The 27,977-nt window shown below is 54.1% G+C and overlaps 1 protein-coding gene across 1 annotated transcript; it reads right to left on the reverse strand.

The window, feature by feature from the left end:
* Positions 1-1,372: 1,372 nt before the first annotated feature.
* Positions 1,373-27,805, reverse strand: WDR91 (WD repeat domain 91). The gene is made up of 15 exons (XM_028526074.2): positions 27,624-27,805; positions 26,198-26,377; positions 25,415-25,622; positions 23,663-23,745; positions 22,533-22,663; positions 21,452-21,617; positions 13,158-13,313; positions 11,959-12,161; positions 10,394-10,544; positions 9,018-9,112; positions 8,753-8,921; positions 6,389-6,497; positions 5,499-5,611; positions 4,075-4,272; positions 1,373-1,860 (listed from the first exon to the last, which is right to left on the reverse strand). The coding sequence occupies exons 1-15, from the start codon at positions 27,744-27,746 to the stop codon at positions 1,696-1,698; spliced, it is 2,250 nt and encodes a 749-aa protein (XP_028381875.1). The 5' UTR covers positions 27,747-27,805; the 3' UTR covers positions 1,373-1,695.
* Positions 27,806-27,977: the final 172 nt, after the last annotated feature.

Raw genomic sequence — 27,977 nt, forward strand, 5'->3', positions numbered from 1 at the left:
TGTGGTGTTTTCAGGCAGTGTTGTGGAACCCTCCACCACCCTTCCTGGTGGAGCCTTGGTCACATCCAGCTGTGAGCCCAGCTCAGGCCAAGAGAGGGGTGGGTGTCCAGCCCAGAGCAGAAAGGAAATGAGAGAAGACACAGCCTTTAAGTGTTTCTCCACCATCCTTAAAAATGGTTCAGCAAGCCTTGGGGACCATATTGGGAAGACAGAATGGGTGATAAGTCAGAAACTGACAAAACACTTGGGAGAAAAGTTAAACAAGGAGTTCTCTCACTCCAATGAAACACACGACCATGTTTCAAGTGGTGGGCAGGGTCACTGAGGGAGGTAAGTGAGGCTGCTGTTTTAATGCAGAAGGTGGAAAAATTCTAAATGCAGAAGCCTTGGTCCTCTTCCTTCCAAGGGAGGATTATCAGGGTAGAAATTGGTAGAAATGTGGAAGTACTTATATTAAGTCTCTGGTGTTTTCTCATAATTGAGCCACTTCCCCCCTTTCCCCCTCGAACTCCCAGCAGAAGGGAGCCAAGGCTTTGTACCAGTTCATTCATGGTTTTCCAAAAGCAGGGACCTGGGAGTATCCGGCTTCAGACCAGCACTTTGCGCCTGGGCTGCAGCCCAAAGAGGCTCTACAATAACCATTCCTCGCAGCCGGGCAACGGGGCTGCTGCCCCTGTCAAGTGCTGGGGCCTGAGGCGCAGGCCTGAAATCCCACGACGGGGTTAGCAGCCGACTGTGCCTCCCTGCCTCAGAGGGAAACGCGAGTGGGAAAAGGGGAGCCATGCCCTCATTCTTCCTCCCACTGTGAGAGCGTCTGACTCTTCAAGGTCCGACCCCTGCCAGGGAGCAGAAGGCAGGCCACCTGCAGGGCTGGGACACAGGGGGATGAACTTGGCCAACTTGATCCAGTCGGCTGGCCACTCACCAGCAGAGGGCGCCGGCAGCGGGCTCTGTTCAACCTCGAGGAGAGGACCAGTGACAGAGGTACCGGGAAGCCGCAGCCCCCAGGTGGAGAGGGGCAGCCAGGAGCGGAAGACTCAGAGCCCGCCTGCGTCAGAGAAGCTCCTGTAACAGAAGCTACCAGCTCTCAGGGGACAGAGGAATGCTATGGCCTCCTTGCCTTTGGCCCAAAGGAATAGGAACAGCACAAACGTTAGTTAGCCAGAGGAAAGGTAGAGAGGCATCCTCCCACAGCAGAGCAGCCAGAAAACGAGGGACGGGGCTCCGCCCACAGTTGGAGGAAGCTGGGGGCGGGGCGCAGGGGAGACCCGGGCTCACAGCTGACCGTCGCGGGCGCAGGGTGAAGGGAGGCGCTCTGCTGCACACCCATTGCAGAAACACACCAGGTTACCACGAGAGCATTCTTTTTTTTTTTTTGGAAAAAGAAGAAAACTGAGCAAATATATACAAAATACTGTCCATTCCTCCTGGGCCGGCAGAGCGGCCACCCCCTGCTGTCTGCAGTGTGCTTCTGGCACAGCCCGGGGGGCTGGTTTCTGGGCGCTCGTGCCGCCACTCCACGGGGCTCCCGTTTCCGTCAGCGCACAGGACCGAGCCCCCAGACAGCCTTTCCCTGAAGATTCCCGGCCCTGGCAGGGGGCCAGAAGTGGAGCCTCCCGTCTTCCCGTCCCGTCTTCCCATCTCTCCCCGCGCCCAGGGTCGTTCTGCTTCCGAGCAAGTCCCCCAGGCGTCCCGTCAGACTTTATGGGCCAGGAGGGTGGTCAGCTTGATCTTGCCATCCATGGAGGCGGTGAGGCAGGTCCCGCAGTCCATCGCCGTGCTCCAGTCCACGGTGACCACAGGGGCTCGGTGGCCACCCAGGCTCAAGCAGCTCTCCAGAACCTTCTCATCCCTGCCCAGCTGTAAGAGGACGGGAGGTGGGGAGGGGGTGAGCACACACCACTCACAAATACATCCACTGTACCCCCCGAACCGCCTTGAGCCTGGGGGCTGCCCCCCAATCTGAGGATGTGCCCGGGCACACACGCCCACCTTTCCAGAAAGCCTCTTTAATTTCCTGGACTAGGAAACACCTTCATTGTCCAGACCACAGTTAGCCCTTCATCTGAAGTGGACAAGAAGTCTCTGACACACTCCGAAAGACAGAATTTCCCCCACCGCCTTTGACTGGCTGTGGGCCCTGCCCTGCCATGTTCCCCTAACACCGTCACCGCCCCAGAACATTATGTCACATGTCCCCTTCTCAGTTCTAGGCCGGCTCCTGAAGGGCTCGTGAGCTGCAGGAGGGCGTATCTGGGGCAGCTCCTGCCATGGGGCCAGCCTGCAGCTCCCAGAACGCGCTGGCCCCAGCAGGACCCCCCAATCAATGCACAAGCCCCTTCTTCTGTGCCCCACAGCGCCAGCAGGCCAGGCCTCCTGGGCAGGTGCAAGGCGTCAGGAGGCAGTGAGGAAAGGGAGACCGGGACCCACAGCACCGTCCATGAGCAAAAGACTGGAGGTACACAGCGTTCGTGGAGAAAACACCTTTCAGTGTCCTAAAATGCTGACGGACTGACTGTAAGTGGGATCTGAAGTTCATTACATTCCTTAAGTGATTAGAACCCATTGTTGGCATTTTAAAAATTATACGGAGGAAAATCTTTTCACCCATTAACTGGTCACAGAGAAAATCTGACTGCAAACCATATAAACTGATCAGGACAAAGGACAAAGGCTGGATGATTAAAAATCAAACACGTATACATACACACAGCATACATATGGCAACGCATAAAGATCATACAGAGAGCAGAGTACAGCCTATCTGAAACTCAACGTTTAAGTAGTAAAATAAAATTGGGGCCGCAAACAAAAAGCATTGCAGTGTTTCCCAACAATTACAAGAACTTGTGGCACTAAAGAGGGCACGGGCCACCCAAAGCCTCTCATCTGTGGGAAAGAGGAGCCTCACTGAGAGTGAGCCCGGACTCCCCAGGGCCACACTCCAGCTCCACGATCTAGAGGGCTCCTTACTTCTCCTCTCCCCTCCCGCCTCCGCAAGGCCTGCCTCCCCCTCCTCCCTGTCCTCCCAACTCCTCCTCCTCCAAAGGCTTTGGATCCACAGGATGCGCTCCTAGGGGTCTTCCTCGACGGCCCAGCTTCCCCTACTCAGAGGCCCAACACTGCACTGTCCCCCGAGGCTGGTGCCCCTTTCTCTTTCTAGTGTGAGTGTGAGTGCGAGGGGAGCGCGATCAGACTTTCTGCGTCCTGGGGGCACACGACAGGCCACAGGGACCCCCACAACTGCCATCCGCTGACAGATGAGCCAGAGCACTGAGCGCACACAGCCCCGAGCAGAGGACCTCCCACCTGACGACTCTACCCCCAGAGCAGGCACCACTGTTGTGCGGAGCTCATGCCCAGGCCGCTGACCGAGTGCGCCTGGCACCGGAAGTGGGTGTGCGCTCAGGCTGCCAACACAAAGTCTCATCACTCGCCTGCGTGGTAATACTAGTAACACAGAAGATGTTTATGATTTCATACAGTCACACAAAAGGAGGTGCATGAACCGCAGAAGCCCTGACACGAGGACTGAAGAGAGAAACTGAGGGACGAAACGAAGTGGACAACGTACGTCACAGGCTGACAGTTCCCACCCCCAGATCCGCCTCAGTCACGGGCTGCAACGCCCCTGACCCGTGGAACTTCCGATGCAGCGGTAAACCTACACCTGGTTAGAGTCGCTATGACGGGCCACGTAAGCACTGACCCATGGGGAGCACGCTCCCCCAAACCAATGCACTTCCCAGCCCTCCTCCCCACTTCCTCTGTTTTCCACAGCAGGTATTATTATAGGAAAGGAGGGGGGGCAGAAGAGGGGCAGAGTCTCGTCAGAGGACCGAGAGTGAACCAGCAGAGACAGGCACGTGGCTCTCTGCCCCCACTCCTCTGCCCGCACGCTGCTCTGCCTGAGCCAGGAACCCGCAGGGCAGCAAGGGGGCTCGGGCACCGTCCATCCCAGCTCAGAGGCCCCTCCCGGGCCATGGGGGGCAGGGGTGGGGGCAGAGGCCCCACTCAGCCTGGCGCAGCCCTCCTGGGAGGAAGTGCCCCACCCACCACGACACCCCCAGGTACCTTGTAGATGACGCCCCCGGTGGCGGAGCACGTCAGCATGTAATTTCCCTCCGAGTCGAAAGCGAAGAGCCGGCCCCGGGGAACTTGAACCTGCTTGTAGCCGCTGTAACCAGACAGCACAAAGGGGCCCGTGGCGTCGGCGGGGAGGCCGAACTCGGACACCTTCTGGCCGCTCTTGTGGATGTTCCACTGGATGAACTGCAGGCACAGAGCACAGGCAGAGCGCTCTCAGCGGCGGACGGACCGGCCCCCCAGGGCGGAGGCCGGGGGCCCACAGGCCACCTGGACGGGTGGCAGGATGGCCCCCGGTCTCATCTCCTCCCAACGCAATGCGAGCATTTTTCAGGGAAGAGGTTCTAGAGAGAGGGTCAGCACCCTGACATCAAGGTCTGGCCTTCCTCTCTCGCCTGACCCCAGGCGGCGAAGGGTAGGCAATGGCTTTTGCACGGATGCCTGTCTCTCAAGCGGGGGGAAGGGTTCAAGTGACCGTTATCATTGCAGTCGGTGTTCTTGTATTATTAGGGTTAGAACCCAAGTTGGTTTTTCTGACTAAGGCATTCCCAAAGTAGAGAAGGCGGATTCCCAATCCACTTCCAGCTTCTCAGCAGCGCAATCAACTGCACACAAGCAACGCCGTTATAACCTGAGCTTCGTGCGTAATTCTCCAGCCTACCCCGGGACAGGCTGCCGGGGTGTGACTGCCACCCCAACAAATAGGAAATCGGGCTTTACTGTACAAGTCCTCTTCCCGTGGTTTTCACGTGAAGAATTCATCTTGTAATTACTGTTTTCGAATGGATGGCACAGGCAGACAGGACAAAACCCAAAAGCTACAGGAGGCACACGTGAAAAGTGGGTATGCTTGCCCCGCCTCTGCTTACCCCGCACCCTGAGGGCTCCCTTTCTGAGGGTCCCAGAGTATCTGTCCAGAGAGAATCTACAAGGGGCCCTCATTTTCACTCCCCCGCCCCCACCCCGCCTTCTCACATCACTTAACTCTGCTCAGGCCCACGCACCCTGCTCTGGGAAGCCGCCCCCAGACCCGCAGCTAACTCTACAGGTCCATGCTGGGGCCGCCTGATGGCCGAGCTCAGAAATCCCAGCCCCACATGGGACCCCACAGCCCCAGGTACAGCGAGGTGGGTCACTGGCTACAACCAGGAGGAAGGGCATGGGTCCTCCCCTTTCGGAAGAGTGGCCAGCTGCCTCTGACCCTCACAAAGATCCTGTGAGGCTGGTTACTTTTATTATGCCGACTCCACGGAGGACGAAACTCAGGCCAGGAGGGGCCCAAGGCCACCGAGCCAGGACAGGGTGTGGTCAGAATTCAACCCCGCCCACTGTGCTGTCCAGGCGCTCCCCAGGTGCTCAGATGCCTGCGCCAGGGAAGGGAAGTTCTCGACCTATGTCCCGAGCCCACCTACCTTCCCGTCTTCGCCGATGCTATACACGGTGTTCTCGTCATAGCTGAACTCCACGGAGCACACCTCCCCGCAGTGGGCCTTCCAGCTCATGGCGCACTCGTGCTGCTGCATGTCTGCGGCATGAGGCAGAGACCACAGTCAGACTCCCTCCCGGACAGGGGAAGCATCCGCCCATGCAGGAGGCACCTCCTGCCTGGTGCCCGGCCGAGGGGAGCTGTTTGGGAGGCAGAGGGCCTCCCAGAGCTGAGCCCTGCTGGGAGGGTCACCGGGAGCTACAGCGCGCTCACTCTCTCCTTGCTGTGTCTCACCTTCTATCCCACCTATCTTAGAGAGAAGCTTCTTTGCTGCGGCTAGAGTGAGGTTCAGGAGCCCGGGGGTGGGGCCTGAGCTCCTCTGTAAGGCTAGGAGGACACGGCAGTCCTTCCTAGGAGACCTGTGTGACTTCCCACCAGGGGGTCTGCTGAAGACACAGCCCCTCATCCCATCCCAGGCTCCCTGATTCTGGGCCTCCCGGGACCCGCTGGCATGGAGATCTTCACGCAGCACCCCGGATGGCTCTGAAGCACCCTCTTCTGACACTTTACGGGGACAGTGAACCAGCCACGCTGAGAGGACAGGATGCCATTACTCTCGAGTGTCCTCCTGGGTCTCAGTCAGGCCACGAGGACTCACGTGGAACAGCTCTAGACTGAAGGGCTGCTACGCTGCGCCCCTCCCTCCCGCACCCACGGACACGGACCGTGTGCAGGGTGACTGCAGAGGTTCGGAAACGGCCGATTCTGACCAACGGTAAGTTCTTTTACGAGCACCCTGACCTGGGGCTTCGCTTACAGCCCAGCTGGCGAAAGTCCAGCTCTTTCCTGGCCCACCTCGAGAGCACGCTGGCTTACCAAACAGCCGGATGACGCCGTCAGCCGCCCCGGTGACCAGCAGGTTCCCGTTGTGATTGAAGGCTGTGCAGTTGATAGCAATGGGCCCTGGGTCCAGGGAGAACTGGAGCTGGAAAAAAAAAAAACCCTAAATTTTACAATGTAGCAGAACAATAAACCAAAATTGAAGACCAGTTTCATCCGAAAGGGGAAGGAGCCCGAGACTGAGGAGATCACACAGCCATGTGGAGAGCACGGGGTCGCTCCACCTTTGAGCCGTGGTGGTGCACAGCGCTCCTCTCACGGCCTTCCTCCCGCCCTCTGCACACCTGTGGGTTCAGTGTTCTTCCGTATGTATTCAATGTGTAATTTAAAATTTTAAATAACAAGTAAACCTAAAATTGCAAACCATGGTCAGTGCCTTAGAGGACAAGAACAGGATTAAGGGGGCCTAATTAGGCTGGGCTGTGCAAGGAGAAGCAGCGAAGAGGCGCTGGTGGGCAGGCCCTGCCAGAGGCGGTGGGGCAAGGCCCTCCTAGCGAGGGGACAGCGTCAGGAAGGGCCCAGCTGCAGGTGGGCACAGGAAGTCCTGCGGGCTGGTGGGGGCAGGGTCAGAGTGCGCAGGGCCTGGAGGGCATGTGCACGGGACGCCTGGATGAGCAGGAAGGTCACATGGCAGGGCCTCCTTATCCTAGGCAGCACCGGGGGTAAGGGGGTGGGCACCGTAGTAGGACAGGCCTGCAGCGAGCTTTGCAGCTGAGGAGCACCAGAGAACAGGCAGGTCTCGGGCGCGTCGCTGGAGACACAGAGGAGTCGTCAGATAGGAAACACATTTTGGAGGCGGCACCGACAGCGTTCGCTCATGGGCTGATCGTGTAGGTGAGGGAGGAGCCCAGGCCCAGAAAGGCACCCAGTCCCCAAGTGAGACGCATTTGCCCAGATGAGGAAAACCAGAGGGGGCACAGACGGGCTGGGTGTGGGGGTCAGGAACCCCTGTGTGCCCGACAGGCTCAGCGGACACCTGCGAGACTTCCCCAGGGGCCGTGCACCGTTTCACGGGCATGTGCAGCGAGACACATGGCAGATACCTGGAGCACAGCCCGCCGACGAGACCCTTCGGGTGTCCCGCGACATCAGGGGGCCGTTCCACAGGAAGGCTACACTGCTTCTGAGCACCAAACTAATTTCAAGAAGAAACATCACTGCCCTTTGAACAGGTGAATTTAAACATTATTTGATCTCTCTACAGCAGGGGTCCCCAACCCCGGGGCCACAGATTGGTACCAGTCTGGTCCGTGGCCGCTCAGGAACCGGGCTGCACAGCAGGAGGTGAGTGGCGGGTGAGCAAGTGAAGCTACGCCAGCATTACCGCCTGAGCTCTGTCTCCTGCCCTCCACTCACCACCCCTCCGCCGTGAAAAACTGTCTTCCACAAAACTGGTCCCCGGTGTGAAAGGTTGGGGGCCGCCGCCCTGGGGCTCAGGGCCATGGCTGTGAGTGCCTGTCACTGCTCAGGTGGGAAGGGGCCCTCAGTTCCTGATTCCCCATGAAATCGCTGGCTGTCACATGGCTGTCACATGGCTGTCACGTGTTAAGAACGTGCACGTGTCCTCACACTTCTAGCTGCCGCTGTCATTTCTGTGCGACTCTAAGTTAGCAGGGAGGCAGAAGGAGACACCGGTTGTCTCCTGAAAAACACACCACTTGAATGCATAATAAAAGAAGCCAGTCTGAAAAGGCCGTACAACTTCAAGTATATGACATTCTGGAAGAAGCAAAATCATGAAGATGGTAAAAACACTGTACACCACCAGGGCCAGGGTGGGGCGGGGACCAGAGGGGCGTGCGAGGGCAGTGCAGATAGCCGAGTGACGGTGGCTCCGTGTCACCCTGTGCCTGTCCAAACCCACGGCATGCAGCAGGCTAACGCCGAACCTGCAGGGAGCTGGGACTCTGGGTGCGGGTGTGTCTCTGTGGGTGCATCAACCACAGGGAGTGCCAGGCTGTGTGGGGACTCGGGCAGTGAGGGGGCGGGGCACGTGGGCAATGGCTGTGCCTGCCTCTGAATTCTGCCATGAACCTCAAACTGCTCAAAAATAAAGTCTTTAAATATAAAGCATTTAAAATAAGCCACAAGGGCCCTCTAGGAGGCTCTGTGTGGCTTCTAAAGTCCAGGCACAATTCTGAATGACTTTAGCCGCCAGCAATCGACCCACTGGAGTGTCTGTCACTCTTCTTCAGTACTTAGACTGTGGCGCGCCCTCACAAAGCACAGCCTGAGGAGGCCGAAGCAGAGAGAGGGAAGGGACACAGAAGCAGAGGGAACTCGGGCTCTGTGCGCCCCCAGGAGGGGCAGCCCCTGGAGACACAGGGGGTGGGCCCGTACCTGCTGCTTCATGGTCTTTGTGTCCCACAGCAGCAGCTTGCCAGGAACCTGGTTAGTGCCCTTGCTGCCCACGTCCAGGGCCGAGAAGTCCACCTGGGAAGGGAGGCTGGGTGCTGCAGCCGAGCAGACGAAGGAGGCCCCGCTGGGGCTGCAGGCCAGAGACAGGATTCTGCAACACACCACGGGAGGGGAGGGATGAGCTGGGACCAAGGCTCAGCAACCAGCTGGCTGCAGAGCACAGGGAGGGGAGTGGCCTCCAGCTCACCTGGGCATATCATCGTTGATGTTGATTTCACAGAGATTCTTCTTGGCTTCCGTGTCGTAAAGGCGCACTGTCCCCACACCACTGCCCAGCAAGAGCTGGAATGACAAGGGCCGGGAGGTGTGAGGAGCAGCAGGAGGTCAGGCGGGCTTGGGAGGACCAAGGAGAGGGAGCTCTCCCATGAGGTCTGGGCAGGCTGCAGGGGGGGAGGCCCCATCCACTTATCCAGGTAGTTCAGGTGAAATCTGACTAAAAGCAACCCCATTTAAAAGGTAAATAAAGCCATCAGGGCTAACCTCAAACAAACGGAAAAACCACACACGGAATCCAGGGATGGGAGGGAGGTACCCCCCACATATACCCAGAAAGGTTCCGGTGGATTAAATGAGACCCTCTGCTCTTTCCTCCTTTTCTTGTTATTTTAAATCCCAGCTGCTCCAGCCCCTCCTTCTCCCTCCTGACCTACCCACCACCACCTCCTTGGGTGCCATTTGCGTGTCTGGGGACAGCTCTGGCTCTGAGCCTGTAAAGGCCTCCAGGAAAAAATACAAGAAGCTATCCTTGCCTTCAGGAACTTACGATTCACTTGGGGAAAAGCTTCAGGTAAGGAGAAGCACCAGAAGCAGGTCTGCAGGGAGCCCCCCCAGGAACACCACCCATGTTCCGACCTCAGCATTCACTTGGCAGATGAGCACTGGGTGAGCCCCGTACGCCCCGAGGGCCTAGGGCCATAACTATAGTGCCTGCGGTTGTCAAAATTGTTAAAAAAAAACAAGGTCTGCTCCCTGCGTTGCCTGCTATGATCCCCTCAAAATGGAATACAACGAACAAAAAACTACAAAGCAACTTGACCTCCCTAGGCCAATCTCAAACATTCAAGTCCAGAGGGAACAAGAACACTTGTACTGTCCCTGCAGGCGATCACACCCGTGGGAACCACCCCCCACCCCCAGCTTCAGCCGCTTCCCTTGGCCCTGACACAGGAAGGGCTCCGAGCAGGAGGCGGGTGGGTTGTAGGAAATGTGGATGAGTGACAGGACTGACAGGGACACAGGAAGTAAGCTGCCTCTCCTCAGGCGGAAGACAAAGCCAGACCACCCACCACAGGTAGGGAGGTGCCCTCCACCGCCTGACTGGAGGGGGTGCTCCGGGTCGCACTGGGGTCTCATTTAAACTCTTCTTGAACCAGTAACCTTCAAGCCGCCCCCAAACAGGAGCCTGCAGGGACAGTCCTGCATGTGTGGTCCCTGAATTCCCAACGAGGGAGCCAGGGCGGGGTCTGGTCTGGCTGCCTGGACTCGGCCTGTGCTGGCTGACCGCTGGTAGATGGCCTGGGGGTCCTTCGCAGACCCAGAGGAAGCAAGGAGGCGTTCACTCACCAGCCGGTCCCGCTTGGTGGCCCACTCTAAGGACAGCAGCGGCGACTTGGAGATGGAGGACGCTTTGGTCTGCATGATGGGGTTGAAGGACCACACTTTGATGACCCCGTCTACGTCTAAGCTGGCAACCCTCCTCCCCGAGCAATCCACCCTAAGACGAAAGGGGGGGAGCCGTTAATGTCCGTCGTCCTCCTCAGCTGGTGCAGATGGTCGCCCTCTCTGACTCTCTGGCTGTGTTTATTTCATTTTATTTGCTTATGTATTCACTCTGCTTTCTATTGTTGCATTAGAGCGCATTCTCTGCACTTACTAAGGAAACCGCCTGCTGTTAAACGGTGCGCCCTGGCTCCCTGGCCGCGGCCTCGCGCCTCTCCTTCGCTGCATCTCCTGGCTGCACCGGTGTTCTTCAGCTTCGCTTTAACTCGGGTTGTTTTGTTCGGAGCGGCCCCTGAGTGCCCGACCCCCATGGCCAGGGTTGCCAGAAAGAGGCTACGCTGACAGGGACTGGCGAACCTGAACGAGACTCCAGCAGTGGGTCACAGAAAACAGTACCTGCCAGTGTGTTGCCTTAGACACGAGTCAAGCCGAGACACAGAGACAAGCTCTCCGACTCTGGAGGGAGGCCGGACTGCTCTCTCTGGGCCGCTGGGCAAGGCCGCTGGGGAGACTCGGTGCCTTGAGAAGGCGGCACGTGAGCGCGAACAGCGCGGAGGAGTCTCTGTTCTGCCTTAGCCAGGGACTAAGGGCAGCCGGGCGACTGTGGGCCGCCTTTCTCTTACAAACTCACCCTGAAATGCCTATCCTCCAATGACAAGTGGGCTACTTCTAGAAATATCCGGGCACGCACTTGTCTAACAACAACCTATGAAAGACCTGTTATGTGCTGGGTCCTGGGGCAAAAACTATGCACAGAACAGTGAGTGAGACGCACTTGGCCTGGAGCTCAGGCACTGGAGACCGGTGGCCTCCTGCGCTCGGCTCTGGGGCCCATCAGGGCCATGAGAGCGCGGGACCCGCCAACCCTCCGAACATTACACTCCGTGAGGGTCTCTTCATGAGAAACCGTGTTCTTACCATGTGCAGGTAAAAACCTGTACATGGTAAATACAGGGTGGGGCAAAAGTAAATTTACAGTTGTTCATATGGAAAATAACGCAGTAGTTAATAAATAATAACACAAGAATAAACTCTGTTTTGTGTACTCAAAACTATAAACCTCCTTTTGCCCCACCCTGTATTTATAGAAAATCCCCAACATAAAGCAAATTAAATGGAGCGCGCCTGAGGGAGTACAGATAAAAGGCAGCTGTCTCTAGGACTCAGAGTCCGGTGCTTCGGAAGGACAGAGGCGGACGGGGCCCACAGCGGCTGTGAGCAGGACAGCACCCTAGGCGGACGGCAGTGGGCCAGCCCTCCTCTGACTCTGAAGCATGACCATGGTCCTTCAGGAACCACTCACTTCCCACACTCCCTGCCAGCCACACCGCGCACACGGCTTCCTGGGGAGCCAGCACCTGACCGAGCCAGCGCTCTCCCTGGCTGGGCCCTGCCCCGCCCGCACCCACCTGCAGTGCATGATGGAGGAGTGGTGCTCCCCGTACTCCTCCTGCCCCAGCACAATGAACGGCTGCTCCGGGCGGACCCCTCCACCCTCTGGGCCGGCTGTGGTAGCCCGAGTCACAGTCTCCAGCGTCTCCAGCGCCTCCACGTGGAGCTCCTGGTAGGGCTCTGGCTCCGGGCCACAGGCTTCAGGCTTCTTCTCCGCACACTGTGCCAAGCAAAGTGGGGGGTAAGTCAGGTATGACAGGTCTGCACTGGGCCCAGCCATTTGCCACATCCAGGCACGCGCTGCAGGACAGTGAGGGCGCCAGGCTACAGCACACTGCGGGAGACTCTCGGTGGTCACGGGGCCCCGAAGAGCTCGCTCTGAACTGCCAAGAACAGGACCCAGCCGGCCCAGGAGGGGCAGGTGCCTGCTCTCCCGAAGCCCCCTGCTTCCAGACCTGGCTCTTTCACAGGCCCTGCTGAGGAGGTCAGGAGACACCACCTTGACAGACCAGGCCTCTGAGGCCTTTAAAATGGGCAAGTGGCTCTGGTGAGGAGATAAATGGTCAACGAGGGGCCAGCAAGAGACTCGGGCTGCAGATCCCTGGGGCTTCGGTCCCGAGTGTTTGACAGAAGTGGAGGCAGCTCACACTGCCAAAGAGCAGACCCTGCCCCACGTTCAGCAGCGAGGGGAGTCCCAGTGCTCAGCGTGGCACAGGCTTGGTTGCAGCATGACACTGGGTGGGCGTGCGGCCCTCTGGGCAGCAACTCCGGCAGACGGGCCTTGGGGTGCAGGAGAAAAGGATCCTGAGATGAAGCAAGTCTGGGGATTCTGCGCTGAACCAAGGGAAAGAGGTCTCTGTCCCACTAAATCTGGGAGCCCATGACATGCCGACGTTAACGGGCACAATGAACCTGAGAGAGAAACGCAGCATGCAAGGGGCCCCAAACCGGTTCAATCACAGGACTCATCTTGTGGCAGCGTTTCCAGTTGGCATTTTCCGGCCCCGCTTTAGAAAACGCTGCATCACCAAGGGGGGCCACTGAAGAGCCAGGCAAACCACAAACAACTGAAGTGCACGCAATCAAACCCAGCTCAGCAAAGCCACACTCCACACCCGAGCAGAAAGCCTGAGGGATGAAGGCCAGCCCTGTCCCACCCCACCATTTCCCGTGGCCCTCCCACGGGCGCGCGTGAGATGCTGAGGACCAGCCTCACCTGCAAAGCCGTAGACAAGAGCTCCTTCCTTTCCTTGCCGTGATCCTGCAGGCGCCGCTGACGGTGCTGTGACCAGCTGGGTTCCCCAGTGGCCAGCCCGCTGAAGAGGCTCTTGCCGTCCTTGGGCCCGCACGCTGGGTCCTTTGGCTTAGCAGTCTGGAGGATGAGACACCGGGCTGTGAAAAGTCTCTTCCTGTCTATCTGTGCCCACGCCACGACACCTGGGCCGGGAGGGGAGAAGAAGCCAGGGAGTGGCTTCTCGACCTCACAGCTCCCGGGTGAGTTTCCTGCCTCGCCATGCTGAGCGGGTACGTGAAATGTTGCCCTCTTAGTGGTGGGCAAAGTCAAGAGTGAAACGTGGGCATTCTGGACCTCCTCCTTTCTGTCACGAGAGGACAGGCCACCAGCACTCCTCAGCCTGCCTTATCGCTGTCACCTGGAAGGAGGTACCCCCTTGATCTGATTGTGACAATTACCTTTAGTCAAGGGGGAAGAGATCGGCACTCACTAAGCAATGATGATGAGGCAGGTCAGCCCCGACACTCGGTGCCCTAAACATTTACAAGCAACAGTATGTTTGGGCAATACGAAAAAAAAACTTATGCAACCTATAATCACCTCTCTGGAGGGAGAAAGGAACACAGTATCCTTTTGGGTCAAGTGTATGACTAAGCCAGCTAATGTGAACAAATATTCAGGTATTTGGAAATGATGACTAGGCAACCAGAAATTCTTAATAGAAATTGTTGGACACTCAAGGACCTTTGAGCAAGATGAATTACACAGGAAGGAAACTGGCATCTTGTGGCTCCTTTTCGTAATAAGAGGGGTCAAGTTAACCAAATAAATTCAATAATTCCCACTCCACTCCCATGGAGAGAAGATTCTTAATCAAAACCCATTAAATTTATTTTGATTTTCTGAGAGAAAGAAACATCAGTCAGTTGCCTCCCATATGTGCCCTGACTGGGGATTGAACCTGAAACCTTTTGGTGTATGGGATGATGCTCCAACCAACTGAGCCACACCAGCGAGGGTAATCAAGAGCCTTTTTTGAAAGGAGCTGCCACCTGATCTCCCTTCCAGATTATCTGGCCAGGGTCTCTTTTTCCAACCTTATTCCCACAAATTCTGATGGTAAAATATCTCCCCTGTCTTTTTACAGGGATAGGCATGCAAACAGCCACTCAGGTGTGAGACCAACCTCCTGCAAAGCATTTATTTATACACAAGACCTAAGTCAGGAGAAGACCCTCCCCCAAAGTCCACTGTCCTCTCCAGTTCTGCTGCTTGCTATTTCTTATGTTAACACTATTTCTTATGTTAAAACTTAAGATGATTTACATAGATTCCTTTAGACCCTGGGGTCATGTGAACCATTAAGAAAAGAGATTACAAGGGACTGGAGCCTACTGTGGCTGACCAGCAAGGTATTTGTTATTTTTGTTTTTCTGACTGAAGCGACCTCCAGAGATATCTACTGATGTTGTAACAGATGTTTCTTCTAGAGAACGCAGTTGATTCTCCAAATTCCAGCTTATTCTTAGTCAAGATAAAAGAAGCAATCTAAGAAGAAAACGAACGACAACGACAATAATAGCACCGGAATATTTTATTCACTAAATCTTACATAAGCAAGGCACCGTGCTAAAAACTTTACAGACTTTCCCTTAAAGATGAAGACATTCTTTGGACATGAGGAAGTGAGGCTTAGAGAGGTTGGTTACTTGCGCTCCGCGGGTACAACTTGAAGGAGCTGCAATTCACACCCAGACCTGAGAGCAGCTCCATGCTCTGAGAAACCTGAGGACAGCAGTTCCACGCAGGGAACATGTGGGAGAAAGTGACAGTGAACAGGAAAGATAAGAAATGTCACAATCCCAGAGCTCAATACCATCACTAAGACAAGGCCCTTCTCTCGGGGCTCAATGCGGGCCACTGCTGGGAAGGACCCCGTAGTCCACGGGACACGGGGCAGGTTCCACAGTGTTAGAAAGTGCAAGGCTTCTCTTACTTCCCAGAAGCAAGGGCCGTCACGACAACTGACAACAGAGAGGACCTGAGGGAACCGTGACGTCCCTCACATGTCCCCAGGAGGGGGTACTCACTCCCTGGGAGGCGATCCAAGGGTGTCAACCCCCATTATACAAATCCATTGATTTCTTCTCACACCTATGGGTCCAGAGGGCAAACTGCTTAGAATGGAGAATTCCACAGGGGTAGCTACATCTGTGTCAGACAAAATAGACTTGCAGCCAACGACTGTGATAAGAGACAAGGAAAATCAGTACCTAATGATAACAATGGTATCATTGTTATCTAGAAGATGTAACAATGGTAAATACATACACACCCAACATTGGAGCACCTACACATAAGTCAAATATTAACAGACCTAATGAGAGAAACAGGCAGCAATGTGGTAAGAGTAGGGAACTTCAATGCCCCACTTTCAACAATGACTAGATTATCCAGACAGAAAAGCAATAAGGAAACACTGGACTTGAACTACACATTAGATCAGAAGGACCTAACAGACATTTACAGAACATCCCATCCAAAAGCAGCAGAATACACATTCTTCTCAAGTGCACAAGGAACGTTCTCCAGGACTCGTCCTATATGTTAGGCCACAAAACAAGTCTTGACAAATTTAAGAAGACTGACATTGCATCAAGGATCACAATGGTATGGAACTAGAAATCAATTACAAGAAAACTAAAACATTCACAAATATGTGGAGATTAAATGACATGCCACTGAACAACCAATGGGTCCAAGAAGAAATCAGAAGAGAAGTAAAACATCTTGAGATAAATGCAAATGGAAACACAACAAACCAAAATTCACGGGATGCAACAAAAGTAGCAATAACCCTAGCTGGTGTGGCTCAGTGGATTGAGAACCAGCCTGCGAACCCAAGGGTTGCTGTTCGATTCCAGTCAGGGCACATGCCTGGGTTGCAGGCCAGGTACCCAGTAGGGGGCGTGTGAGAGCCAACCCCACATTGATGTTTCTCTCCCTTTCACCATTCCTTCCACTCTCTTTAAAAATAAATAAAATCTTTGTTTAAAAAAGGTAGTTCTAAGAGGGAAGTTCATAACAATAAACTTCTACACTAAGAAAAAAGAAACTTACACCTCAAGAAACTAGAAAAAGAACAAATAAGTCTCAAACTTAGTTGAAGGAAGGAAATAACAAAGATAGGAGAGGAAGTAAAGAAAATAGAAACTAAAAAGCCAATAGAAAGGGTCGATGACCCTAAGAGCTGTATTTTTATTTTAAAAGAAGCACAAAAAAGACAAACCTTTAGCTAGACTTACCAAGAAAAAAACGAACAGGCCTCAACAAAATAAAGTTAGAAATGAAGAATTCCAAACATTTCTCCAAAAGCCTAACATTGTGGCAGAAGAGACAAAAGAGCTGGCAGTAGAGGCCATGTTTTCTGGACGCGAAGGTGGTCACGGGAATTATTCCACAGCAGCTACGGAAACCGTGCTGAGCAGAAGGAAGATCAGTGCCCTGGGCCGACAGTTGTTTTCTGCAGTGGTGGGGTCCCTGAAAGGGGGAAGGCTGGGAAACCCTGCAGCCTATAGGTCTGACAGATCTAGCAACCCAACCAAGAGATCTTTACACTGGGTATTTGCGAAGAAAAGGAAAAGAACCCGTATAAAATTGCATCCATGCCCAGGGAAAGTACGCAGACCCCAGGGGGGTCCTCCCTTGCAACCAGAGGTGGGAAAGGCTACAGAAGGGAGGCAGACACCATGTTCGCTCCTTGTGTACCCACTGCACCTGATAAACAGTGACTTTTCCTTTTCTGATGCTTGATATTAAGAATGCTCAATTCAACTGGCCCCCACTGATGGAACAGGGACACTTAGGATGGAGTTCAGATTCCTCTAGCTGATACAAACGCCACTTTTCACACCTCCCCAGCATGGAGAGAAACTAGGTTGAGAAGTACCAAGTGGAGCTTCCCGCACAAGTCAGGATGGCCGGGATGCTGTCCAGCACATCATCAGGCCAGACACTGGGCAGTGCTCCAAAATGCAAATGCATGTCCCAACAGGCACCACACCAAAAGGCCCTACGACAAACTCAGAAGAACTGTCTTGATGATGACAGGCCAGTTCATACCAGCAGAGCCGTGGCCCTCGGCGTGACCGACCAGAGCCTGCTCATAGGAGACCCTTTCCTTAAACCATATCTAAGTTACTTACTAAGCAAGGGGAGCAACAGCTAAAAATGTGCTCAGAGCTGATAACTGCCTCCGACCACAAAACACTTGAATGAGTAGGCTAAGGTAAACTTATGTCTAGCTAAATGTGTCTAACTGAAATAAGCGTTCGCTGTGACTTAACCAGTAATTCAGAGTTTCACTTTAAGAGCACCCGTGGTAAAAATCTTAACTACTGGACGCACGTAACATTGCAATGGCCCAAGTTATGTCCAGTCACATTTCATCATGATCCTGCTCTCTCCCGCAGTTCAGGAGAGGGATTTTTGGCCGATGTCTCATCACCGGACCTCCTGGCTTCTCACTCTGCAGAAGGCTATCAATTAATTTTCGGTGGCCAGAACAGAGCTTAGCAGGCAGTCATCCCGATGGGACAGGAAACAAGTCCCAGCAATCTGATCTTCCCCGAAGCAAAATAAAGCCACTCAGAAGACAGGCCCTTGAGACACAGAAATCGCCGAATGATGGATGGGCGGGCGGGCGCCCTCCTCCCCAGCCGGCTGACAACCATGGGAACAGCCCCAAGGGCAGCTGTACTCACCACGGCTGTCTCAGTAGCTGTGAGGTAATTTGAGAATACAGACGTTTGTGGACACTCTGTTTTCTTTACATGACAGCCAATTAGAGCTTATCTCTGTAGCTAGTAATTCCCACGTGCAGTCCCTCCGCTCATTGAGCGGGTGTGGAAGGAGCGGAACCAGGGCTGGAGGGAAGGCGGGAGGGGAACTGTGGGCCGGGGAGCCTGCTGCTGAGGTGCCCTCAGGGGCCACCGTCCTCAGGGTCCCCCGGGGGCCTGGGAACCCCGGTTTTACAGCTACCTCCATGTGTTGTTTATATTTTGCCTCCAGATTCAGATTGAAAGCACAGGGAGAGTTTCACCCTTTATTTCGCTACCTACAACGCTATGAACATTTCAGTAACAATGATAACAGTTATAGCAACCAAGTAATTACAGCAACCAAGAAGCGGGCAAAATACCTATGTGACAGGAACGTATACTGATACACACAAATAATACTTAAAATAGGAACGCTTAATCATTTTATGTGCTGCTAATTTACTAGTAAAAAGAAAAGAGGAAGTCCTGGTAACAGTGAGAAAAAGGCTACCCACTGAAGATGTGCTAACACAACGATGTGGCTTTAAAAAACACCCAGTGTCATTTTCTACCGAGTTCAAAGCAATATACCATTAAAATCATAGGCACTGATCATACAACCTGCTGTATTTGGTATTGGTGAGAGAGCATCCCAAATTATACACTTAAATTTGGCCATCCGTTGTAATAGAGGAATTAAAACTGAGAATGCCCCCCCCCTAGGGGAGGGGACCCGGGATGGTGAGGGTGTGGAAAACAAAGCGTAAGTCTGGACGGCTGTGGGGAGGGGAGGAATGAGCAGAGTGCTTAGCACGGAAACGACAGCAAGGGCTGTCCTAAGAGAAGCCTTGGTCTGAGCAGCTCCGGAAAGCAAAGCTAAGCTCAGTGAGTACAAATGATAGAGGTTTCTACTGACAGCTTTACGATGGGCAAATGTTTCCCATGTTGACAAACAGTGAGCTCCTCATCCCAAGAGGCAATCAAGCAGAGCATGTGCCCCTCCATTCAATAGGAGGGTGGGCCAGATCCTGGCTTTAAACTGCCTTTGACTTTAAAATTCTTTGGTCATTTTGAAATTCAAATCTACTAGTTATTTTTAGAATTGAAACATCGATACTGAGTCTAATTCATAAATCAGTAAAAAAAAACAAACAAGGGATGGAACCACTGGGTTTTGCAGATTGTAGACACCTGTCATCTCCACTCAGGAAATGGAAAGAGGGCACCTTCACCTGACATGTCACGAGGTGACCTGAGCTTTGTTTGAATATAGACTAGGGGCAAGGCAAGGAAGGTTTGCTACAAACTACACGTTCTTACCCTCGTCTCCTGAACGTAAACCACACAAAAAGTTCCTGACCCCATTTCAACCTCACTTTATGACACTTAGATCCTAAATACCTAAAAAGCAAGGCCACGGGCTTCACCCCAAAGAACCTGCCTCAGTGTTTTCTTTTAAATATTTTTTTAAGATTTTATTTATTTATTTTTAGAGACGGAAGGGAGGGAGAAAGAGAGAGAGAGAGAGAGAGAAACATCAATGTGCGGTTGCTGGGGGCTGTGGCCTGCAACCCAGGCATGTGCCCTGACTGGGAATCGAACCTGCGATGCTTTGGTTTGCAGCCTGAGCTCAATCCACTGAGCTACGCCAGCCAGGGCCCTAAATATTTTTTAATACACTTGAATAGTGTCATTTCATGCACACTCCAAGGGGCCTAGCACTCCCTACATCATCTGTAACACTTCCCAAAGATCATACTGTGAAAGAGATCTACAAAGTAAACAGCAACACTTATTCAGACTGGAATTCTAATACGTTTGAATTTCAAAACAACAGTCGTAGGTACTGGGACTGATTTTCGACCCACGGATGCTAAGATTATAGTCACTGGGCACTGCTGGCACCGGAGGTCTCAGCACTGACCGGGGAACCCAGGCAGGCCAGCACCTTCACAAACGCAACCACTGCCCTGGCCGGTGTGTCTTGGTGGGTTGGGTGTCGTCCTGCAGACCAAAAGGTTGTGGGTTTGATTCTCAGTCAGGACACACGCCTGGGGCGTGCAAGAGGCAACAGATCAGATGTGAGAAACAGATGTTTCTCTCTCACAGTAGGGTTTCTCTCCTTCTCTTCCCCTCTCTCTCTAAAATCAATTTTAAAAAATACAACAATTACTACTACTAAAATGTACTGAGTCCTTATCATCTGCCCAGCACTATATATACCAAGGGCCCTTAGATCAGCTCAGTTCACTCACTGACCCCACCCCCAGGGAGTAAATACTATGATGACCCCCAAGCAAACTGGGGGGAGTTCCAGCAACCCGAGTGTGGATGATACACCAGGCGCTGGTGCCGAAAGCACAGCTGCTCGACCCCAGAGCCCCTGCTCTGTCTAACCTGGCACCCGGCTCCACCGCGGCACTTCAACAGCAGTCCTGAGCCCAGGTGCCCCGCTAAAGGCCCCACGGCCCCGTGGCAGCCCCTGCCTTCTGGACGCAGGGAACTGCCCCAAACTGCTGTGTGACCGGCAGGACTAGGACGGCTCACTTTATCTGTGACTTATACAACAAGTTCAGCGAGAGAGAGAGGCAATAAAGCATCACACTGGGTCTGTGGGACGTCCACTCCGGGGCCTTCCTGAAAGCGGTGGATCCCGACCGTCTCTGCCAGGGACACTGCTCCGTGGGCCCCGCGGCTGTTTTGCATATACTATACACTAGCGTAAAAGAAATTCTGCAAGCTCCTATAAATGGGAAAAAACAGTAAAATTCCTTTGCTGAATCAGTAAATCCCAACTTGTACAAAAAATTCACCACTTCAGAAGTAACTCTAATGAGCTCTTTATCTACATGCTGCTTTATATTCCCCATAACTGAAAATTCCAGAAGCTTGAGCCACCCAATCACAGTCAGAAGCCCTCCTGAGAGCAGAGGCGATCTCTGAGAAGAGGGGGGGGACCCCTCAGAGCGTCTTCCTCTCCCTCTCGCTGCCGTCCACCCCTCCACCTGCCGAGTGTCGAGAGCTGGGGCCTTCTGAGAGCTGGCGCTGCGACTCAGGCACCGGTCAGAGGGGCACGTGCTGGGGAGGAGAGACGTCCCTGGGTCTGAGTGAGACGCGGGTCTGAGATGGGGCGCTACCTTTGGTCGGCACACACACACGTCTGTCTGCAACACGTGCGATTCCAGTGCAGGCGAGGTTTGGAGGGGCTGGGGCGGAGAGTGCGTTAAGTGGGGGCTCCTCCTACTCCCTCGGCCCCTCCACTCCACCTCTCGTCTCATCCTGCAGAGCTGCCACTGTCTATGGAAGGAGGTGTGAGTTTCAGATCCCGCCAGCGCGCCCACGAAACCAGCCCTACGCAGAAGGCAAACACGTCTCCCCTGGACAAGGAGGTGTGAAAGTGCGGTCAGATGTCAGAGGCCTTGCGGCTGGAGCTAGGAAAGCCGGAGGTGTGCTTACCTGACCACTGAGGGACTCTTTCTTGGCTGAGCTCTGAGCCTGAGGGGGGCCCTGGGCAGGCGACAACCTGGAGGGGCTCTTCTTACTCTGAGGCAGCAGCGAGGACAGGAAGCCCACACGAGGTGACTGGGAGAGGGCGGTGCTCCTCTGGCTGCACACCATGGCTCTGCACAGGCACACACAACACCAGGTCACAGGGCTGCAGGGGACGGGGAGAAGCCACAGCACAGACCTGCGGGGCTGTGGACGGTGCTGAGACCAGGGCCGTGCTGGGCTCTCCTTTGAGGGCCCTGGTAAAGCTCAGAGGCCCTGTGTGTGTTCCTGACATGTCTGAAACGATAATCTAGATACATTGGGCTACATAAAATCTCTCATGAAAATTAACTTCGCCTGTTTCTTTTTACTTTTTTTAATTTTAACATAGCTTCTGAAAGTTTTTAAGTGACATTTCTTGGCTTGCATTTTATCTCCATCAGATGGTGCTAGCTCAGAAACAAGAGTGGTTTCGCCCGGTACGGGACTTGGCCCCCTGCAGGATGGGAACGTGACTCCCCACTCACTCACCCACCCACGCACTGTGACCCCTCTGTGCCCACATCCCCTCAACTGCTGCTGCTGTTAGGATCATCAGCTGGGTCTCCTGGTTAGCCGGCTGTTTGATTAACGTCGCCCACACACCTAACCCCGGTCTGCCTCCCTCTTCAAACCCTCACGCAGGAGCATGTTCCACCGTGGAATGCATCCAACCTGTAGTTACCTATCTTTTCAACCACAAAGTACTGCTTTCAATGCACAAATCTCCCCACGGCTTTAGGACACGGTTGTGTTTATTTATCCAGGCTGCACAGACCTGGATGTGCAGGCGCCTGCAGAGCTGGGCAGGCTCAGAGGACCTCAAAGGCCGGGGGAGCTTACACAGAGAGCTAGGAAGCAAGGACAGTGAGTGCAGGAGGCTCTTGGGCAATTCTGCACCTCCAGGAGCAGCAGGGCCACAGCGAGGTGGTCCCTAGGTAAGTGCACAGGGGATGGAGGGGAGGAGGGGGCTAGGCCCTCCCAACCATGAGGCAAGGCACACACTCACAGTTCCGAGTCCCCCAGGCGGTCCATGTTGGAGACATAAGGAGGCAACTTGTGCTGGACCAAGGTCTCTTCTTCTTCGGGCTGTTGCTCCTCTTTCTTTAGTCGGTGGATCTCGGCTTGCAATGCAAAAAGCTACATAGAGATGGGGCCGAGTTAATTCACGACATCACCTTGCTGGGGAAGGTTAGACACAGCACATCCCACTCCCAGCCCCACTGGCTCCTGGGGCCACGGGCCCTCAGTCTCAGGGTGCCCGTCCTGCTCAGTGGTCACTGCGGGCGGGAAGAACAGGAAACTGCAGCTGTCACTTGACTACAGTGAGGTGAGAAACTAAAACCCGTCAGCCATACAAAACCTGCTTTTTTCCCCTTTTTATCATTTGACTTGCTTCCCTTTTATCATTGGACTCGCTTCCTCCTGAACTCACTGAGAAAAACAGCTCCACCCAATTCTGCCTTGCTCTTGGGAATCTACAAGGTCAGACTTTGGAACTCTCACGGAAAAATGTTTTCGATGGGCTCTAAACAGCATTTCTGACCGTTTGCCTGGAGAAAATCATACATGCAACACCCAAGACCCAAGCATCTTAAACCCCCAAGTCTAAACAGTTTATAATCTTTCTTGTTCTGAAAATCTCCCTTTTTTCTAAAGATATCTTAATTTTGAGGATGGATAAATGCTCCTCAGGCAAAATGCAGAGGCAAATGCGGGTCCCTACGCTCTACCATTTTACTAAACTAGAGAAACGCAGAGCTGGGCAGAACAACTGAAACATGTCTGGGTTGGAAACAATACAGATGTGGGTTCATGTGGGAAAGGACTGGGGCAGGTACGAAACAGACGCGTGAACACAGGTCGGTGGCCAGGTGGCACAAATGCATAAATAATCATTTCCCCCTTAAAGGTTCCCTACTGGCACTCTGCCGGTCATGCGACACACATGACTTGAAACGTGAACCTCGCCTCTGGTTTCCAGACTGTTACAGCCCACAGGTGCCAGCCCTGGTTTTCTGGCGACACTCCTTCCAGTTTAGTGCTTTCCTAAACTTCACCAGCCCTCCACTGCCACTGCCCGACTTGAAACGTGACAGCGGAAGTCCCTCCCAAGACGCAAGTGCGTTCGGAACCAACCTTCTGACGCAGAACTTCATTCTCCTCTTGAACCTGGTTGGTCCTCTGGCACTCCGCATCAAAGTTCAGGATCACGGGCACTGGTGCATGAAGTTAAAGAATAAGCCTGCCTGGGAAGCGCCTCAGAGGCCTTCCCAAACCCCTGACGCAGCAGCGTCGCCCTTGAACTCCAGAGGTGGGGAGTGAAGCACACACTCAGTGCTACGGGCTCCCCTGGCTCCTCTCGACCTTACGAAGTAGTCTCTCCCTTGAAGCCAGCCCTGGCCTGACTTCATTCAGACAGACAGACAGACACGTGACAATCTGCCTGGCTAGCCCACGGAGAGGACACAAATGCAAACCTGAAGTTCTCTCCCAACACCAGCAACGAAGAGCCACATCCGTGGGCTTCACAGCCCGCCTAAGCTTCGGTAACCTTCAGCCAAGAGCAAGCCCAGTGGCCATGGGCTCTGCAGGCAGGCTGCAGCTGCTCCACCAGCTGGGCAGGAGGATCAGCCTCTCGGCTTTCCCCGGCCCAGACTGAACCTCTCCCGGGCCGAGGTTTAGACTGGGACAAAGCTCTCTGCAGGCTGTACAACCACATGCCACGACGGGAACACCCACATTGCAGGTCAGGGTGTCAGTCTTTCCCAGCTACCCCAGACAGCCTCAGTCAGGAGAAGTGCAAAGCAGGCAGGGCCTCAGTGCTGAGGAAGCGAACGGTGGCTCGAGTGGGCACCGTCTCGCACTGAAAAGACCTGGAGGGACATTTTCAATTCCCCTAGATAGCCCACGTGGCTGTGCCTTAACCAGCATTGGCCTGATGCCCCTGCTGGTTTCATCTGAAGGCCCCTGGGATGAAGAGCAGCAGCGAGGCCAGGAGAAAGGCGGAGCTGGCGAGAGTGGAGTCCACAGCAGCCACGGCACAGAAGGAGAGGGCCCCCTGCCTACCTCCACCGGCCGATGTTCCTCCCAGAGGCCACAACGGCCGCCGTGGGTGGGCCCCCACCACGCCCCATTTATTTATCAGTGACTTGCCAGGCAGCCCCCCTCAAGCCAGACTCCCTTCTCCCCCCTAGAACTCCAGCCCAGAGAGCATCGGCAATGGATGATGGTCCCAGGCTGTGGCATCGCAGGCATTTCACAACAAAATGGTAAATAGGGTAGGCTGTGAATGATTTACCTTCTTGCCTTTCTCACATCACCACACACATATTCTTCAAGCGGCTCTATATTCTGGCAAGTTGAGGGACACTGAGGTCACAATCAGAGAAAGTGACCCGAACACTAACACAGGGAGGAAGTTCCAAACCAGGAAGTGTTCTCACATGTTACCAAATTCCGACAAAGGCAAGTCCTGGGGGACACAGAGCAGGTGCCCTCAAGGATGGCCGGCTTCACTAAGCAGCAGCTGCCTAGCCAACGCCTGTATCCACTGAGAGAGGGCCTCGGCCCTATGTGAGGGCTCCTCCCGGAGCCCAGCACTGGCACCCCACTACTACTCCAGCCCCCGCCCAGCCATGCATGGCAGCTATTACTTCGGCAGCAGAGTGTGAGAACAAAGACTCAGGATTCTCTGGCCTTCCGACAAAACTAACCACAATCTGTCCAGCCCCGCTCACATGACACATGACCGTGATCCTCGGGCGCCTTGCAGAAGAAGTGGTTGCATCAAGGGCAGTGACCACTGATCACATTGTCTGGATGCATCAGTGACCACATTGTCTGGATGCAGCGGGCAAGGCCCACAGTGCCAGGCAGCTGAAAGGATATGCATGCACCGAAACAGGACGCTCAGGAAGTTGTGCAGGGACACAATGAAGGTGTCGGCCCACTGTCGAGAAAAGTAGGTGGCGAAGGTGGGGTTGGTGTCTGGGGATGGCAGGAAGGGCAGGACAAACCAATCCTTCCACTCGGCCTGGTTCTGGAGCTCCGTGGCCTGCTTTGCAAAGAACTCCTGAGCCTTGTCGTTTCTGTTTGTCTGCCAAGACACAGAGGTGGTAGCAAGGAGGGAGAAGAGACAGGAGTCCAGGGGTAAGATTCCTCATCACTGTACAACAGAGAGCCTTTGGATATCAGCTAGGTAAGTGGCCAGACATGATCTACAGACTTGAAAAAAGAAAGGAAATCATCATTCTTTTCTCGAGTTCCTTGTAATTTCACAGAAGCTGGCTTAAACTTAAGTGCTGATAACAAATGCCACCCTAAAAATGAATTCCTAATTGATTTTCAACTAATGTAACTATTTCCCCAGGTCAGCTTATAATCTTTATTACTCATATTTGAACCCAGCTACTTATAGTCTCTAAAACACCAGCCAGGCTTACATGTTAAAACAAGAGAAACAGGAATGAGGAAGACAAGTCAGATGATCTCCAGATAGGAAGGGGGAAAAGATTAGGAAAACAGTCCATAATAACTTGCACGGTGACTGTCCCACCCTTTCCCAGAGTAACACAGAGGGTCCTCCCTGGGGGTGAACTTTTCTTTGAAAAGAAAACCTATTTCTGGATCAAATAACTCTTTCCTCCAAGAAATCCCAGAACCAACAAGCACCTGAATTGTGTAGACGAGATAAAAGCGGAACAGGCTGGTTTTCAGCTTGTTGATGGTGGGTCTATATATATCCTCCAAGCGGCTGAAGAGTCGCCGCTCCAGGTAGCTCCAGTAATCCCGCAGGGCAGCCAGGTCATACACTTGCATTAGCTGCTGCAGCTGGTCCACAATCTTGTCCACCTGGTGAGAGAAGGCAGTGAAGGACAGAAGGGAATCTCCCCTCACTCCACAGAGCTAATACAGCTTTCTTCCTCTGGCTGTGGCTTCTGGACATTAAAAAAAATTTAAGTTAGCAATCTATAAAACTTGAAAAACGTATTAATGCGATAGCTTTTAAGCTATTTTCTGATGTTAGATATATGGCTTGACCCTCTAGTAAGTGGTGGAAATTTCAGGTGTAAAACCACTGACTCGGGAAGCAGGAGACATGGGTCCAGGTCTTGGAAAAGACAGTGAGATCGTCTCCGTGGTCCTCCCCTCTGCTCCACCATTCCAGGAGGTGCACTGACTGACTCCTTCAAGGCATCCAAGCACCCCCAAAGCCCTTGCAGCTGCTCAGAATGTCAGCCGAAGAAGTCACCTCCATCTAAGAAGCAATCACACCCGAGTACACAGTGTGGAAAAGGTTTATGGCTACCAATACCAATCCAACACTCCACCTTAGAAATCAGACAGTGAGGCCTGGAGAGCTGTAATGCTTCGCTTTTGCCACTAAGTAGCCACTAAGTTCAGCAAGACAAGAAACGGGTCTCCTAGCTCCCTTCCGTCATTCTTGCTGCTGGCCCACTTCCTCTCTCAGGTCACCTGTCAACATTCACTGAAGTCAGCAAACATCTACGTATAAATTCCAAGAACTTCTCAACGGAAAATCACGTCTTAGCAGGGGAAATATAAAGTATTGAAATGTGCAAAGAGGTCTTCCTCAACTGCCTAAGCAACATTGCCAATGAGTCACCGACAAGGCCATTTTAAACAAACACGGCAGATACTTGAACCCAGCCATCATTTTGGGCTGCAGACCCCTTTGCTCCCAAAGCCATCGGAAGCTAGCTACAGAATATTTGCGTTGCCGAAATTCAACCATCTACCCAGCCTTAGCTCTGAAAGCCTTATTGCCATCCCGGCCAACGACTGGCCAGCACCTGCTCGAAGGTGGGGTGGAGGACTGAGCCCTGAACCAGGAGTTCGGGGACCTGGGCTCCAGCCTCGGCGATGCTCCTGACTCGCTGGGCAACTTCAGGCAAATCATGCACCCTCGCGAGGCCTCAGTTCCTCATCTGTCAAGCGAGGGCCAGACGCACTGAAGTCAAGGCCCCCCAGTCCGGTGACAGCGCCACTCCCGCCCCTAAGGGGAGTGCTGGGGAAGAGCCCGCTCCGGGCTCCCTCAGGGCGGCCTCCGCCTGCGCCGCGCCCGCCAGACTCTCACCCGGAACCCCTTCTCCTTGTCCGCCTTGATCTCGGCGTCCAGCTGCCGCAGTGTGTACGTGAAGCCGCGGAAGAGCAGGTACTCGCGAACCAGCTCGTCTGTACGCTCCACGGCCTCCGCCATCACTGCGCCAGCGCCTTAAGGGGCAGCGGGCGAGTGAGGGACGGAGGGGCGGGGCTTCGGCCGCACAGGGAGGGGCCGGGAGCGGGCGCCAGGTACGTCACGCCGGGGCCGACCTACCAGCCCCTACGCACTCCCTGCCGCACGCCTGAGGCCCCGCCCAGGCCCCGCCCCAGCCCCGCCCATCTGTCCCGTAATCACCACCCAACCCAAAGAGCGACTGAAAGACGTAGT

This window comes from Phyllostomus discolor, chromosome 10 (genome assembly GCF_004126475.2).
Source record: "Phyllostomus discolor isolate MPI-MPIP mPhyDis1 chromosome 10, mPhyDis1.pri.v3, whole genome shotgun sequence".
Taxonomy (NCBI): domain Eukaryota; kingdom Metazoa; phylum Chordata; class Mammalia; order Chiroptera; family Phyllostomidae; genus Phyllostomus; species Phyllostomus discolor.

Excerpts from the sequence above, each read along its gene's own strand:
- WDR91 (XM_028526074.2), bottom strand. The coding sequence starts at position 27,746 with ATGGCGGAGGCCGTGGAGCGTACAGACGAGCTGGTTCGCGAGTACCTG. Across the intron at positions 5,612-6,388 it reads CGGCGTCATCCGGCTGTTTG|ACATGCAGCAGCACGAGTGC; the intron begins GTAAGCCAGCGT and ends CTCATGCCGCAG. Across the intron at positions 4,273-5,498 it reads GCATCGGCGAAGACGGGAAG|TTCATCCAGTGGAACATCCA; the intron begins GTAGGTGGGCTC and ends CTGTGCCTGCAG.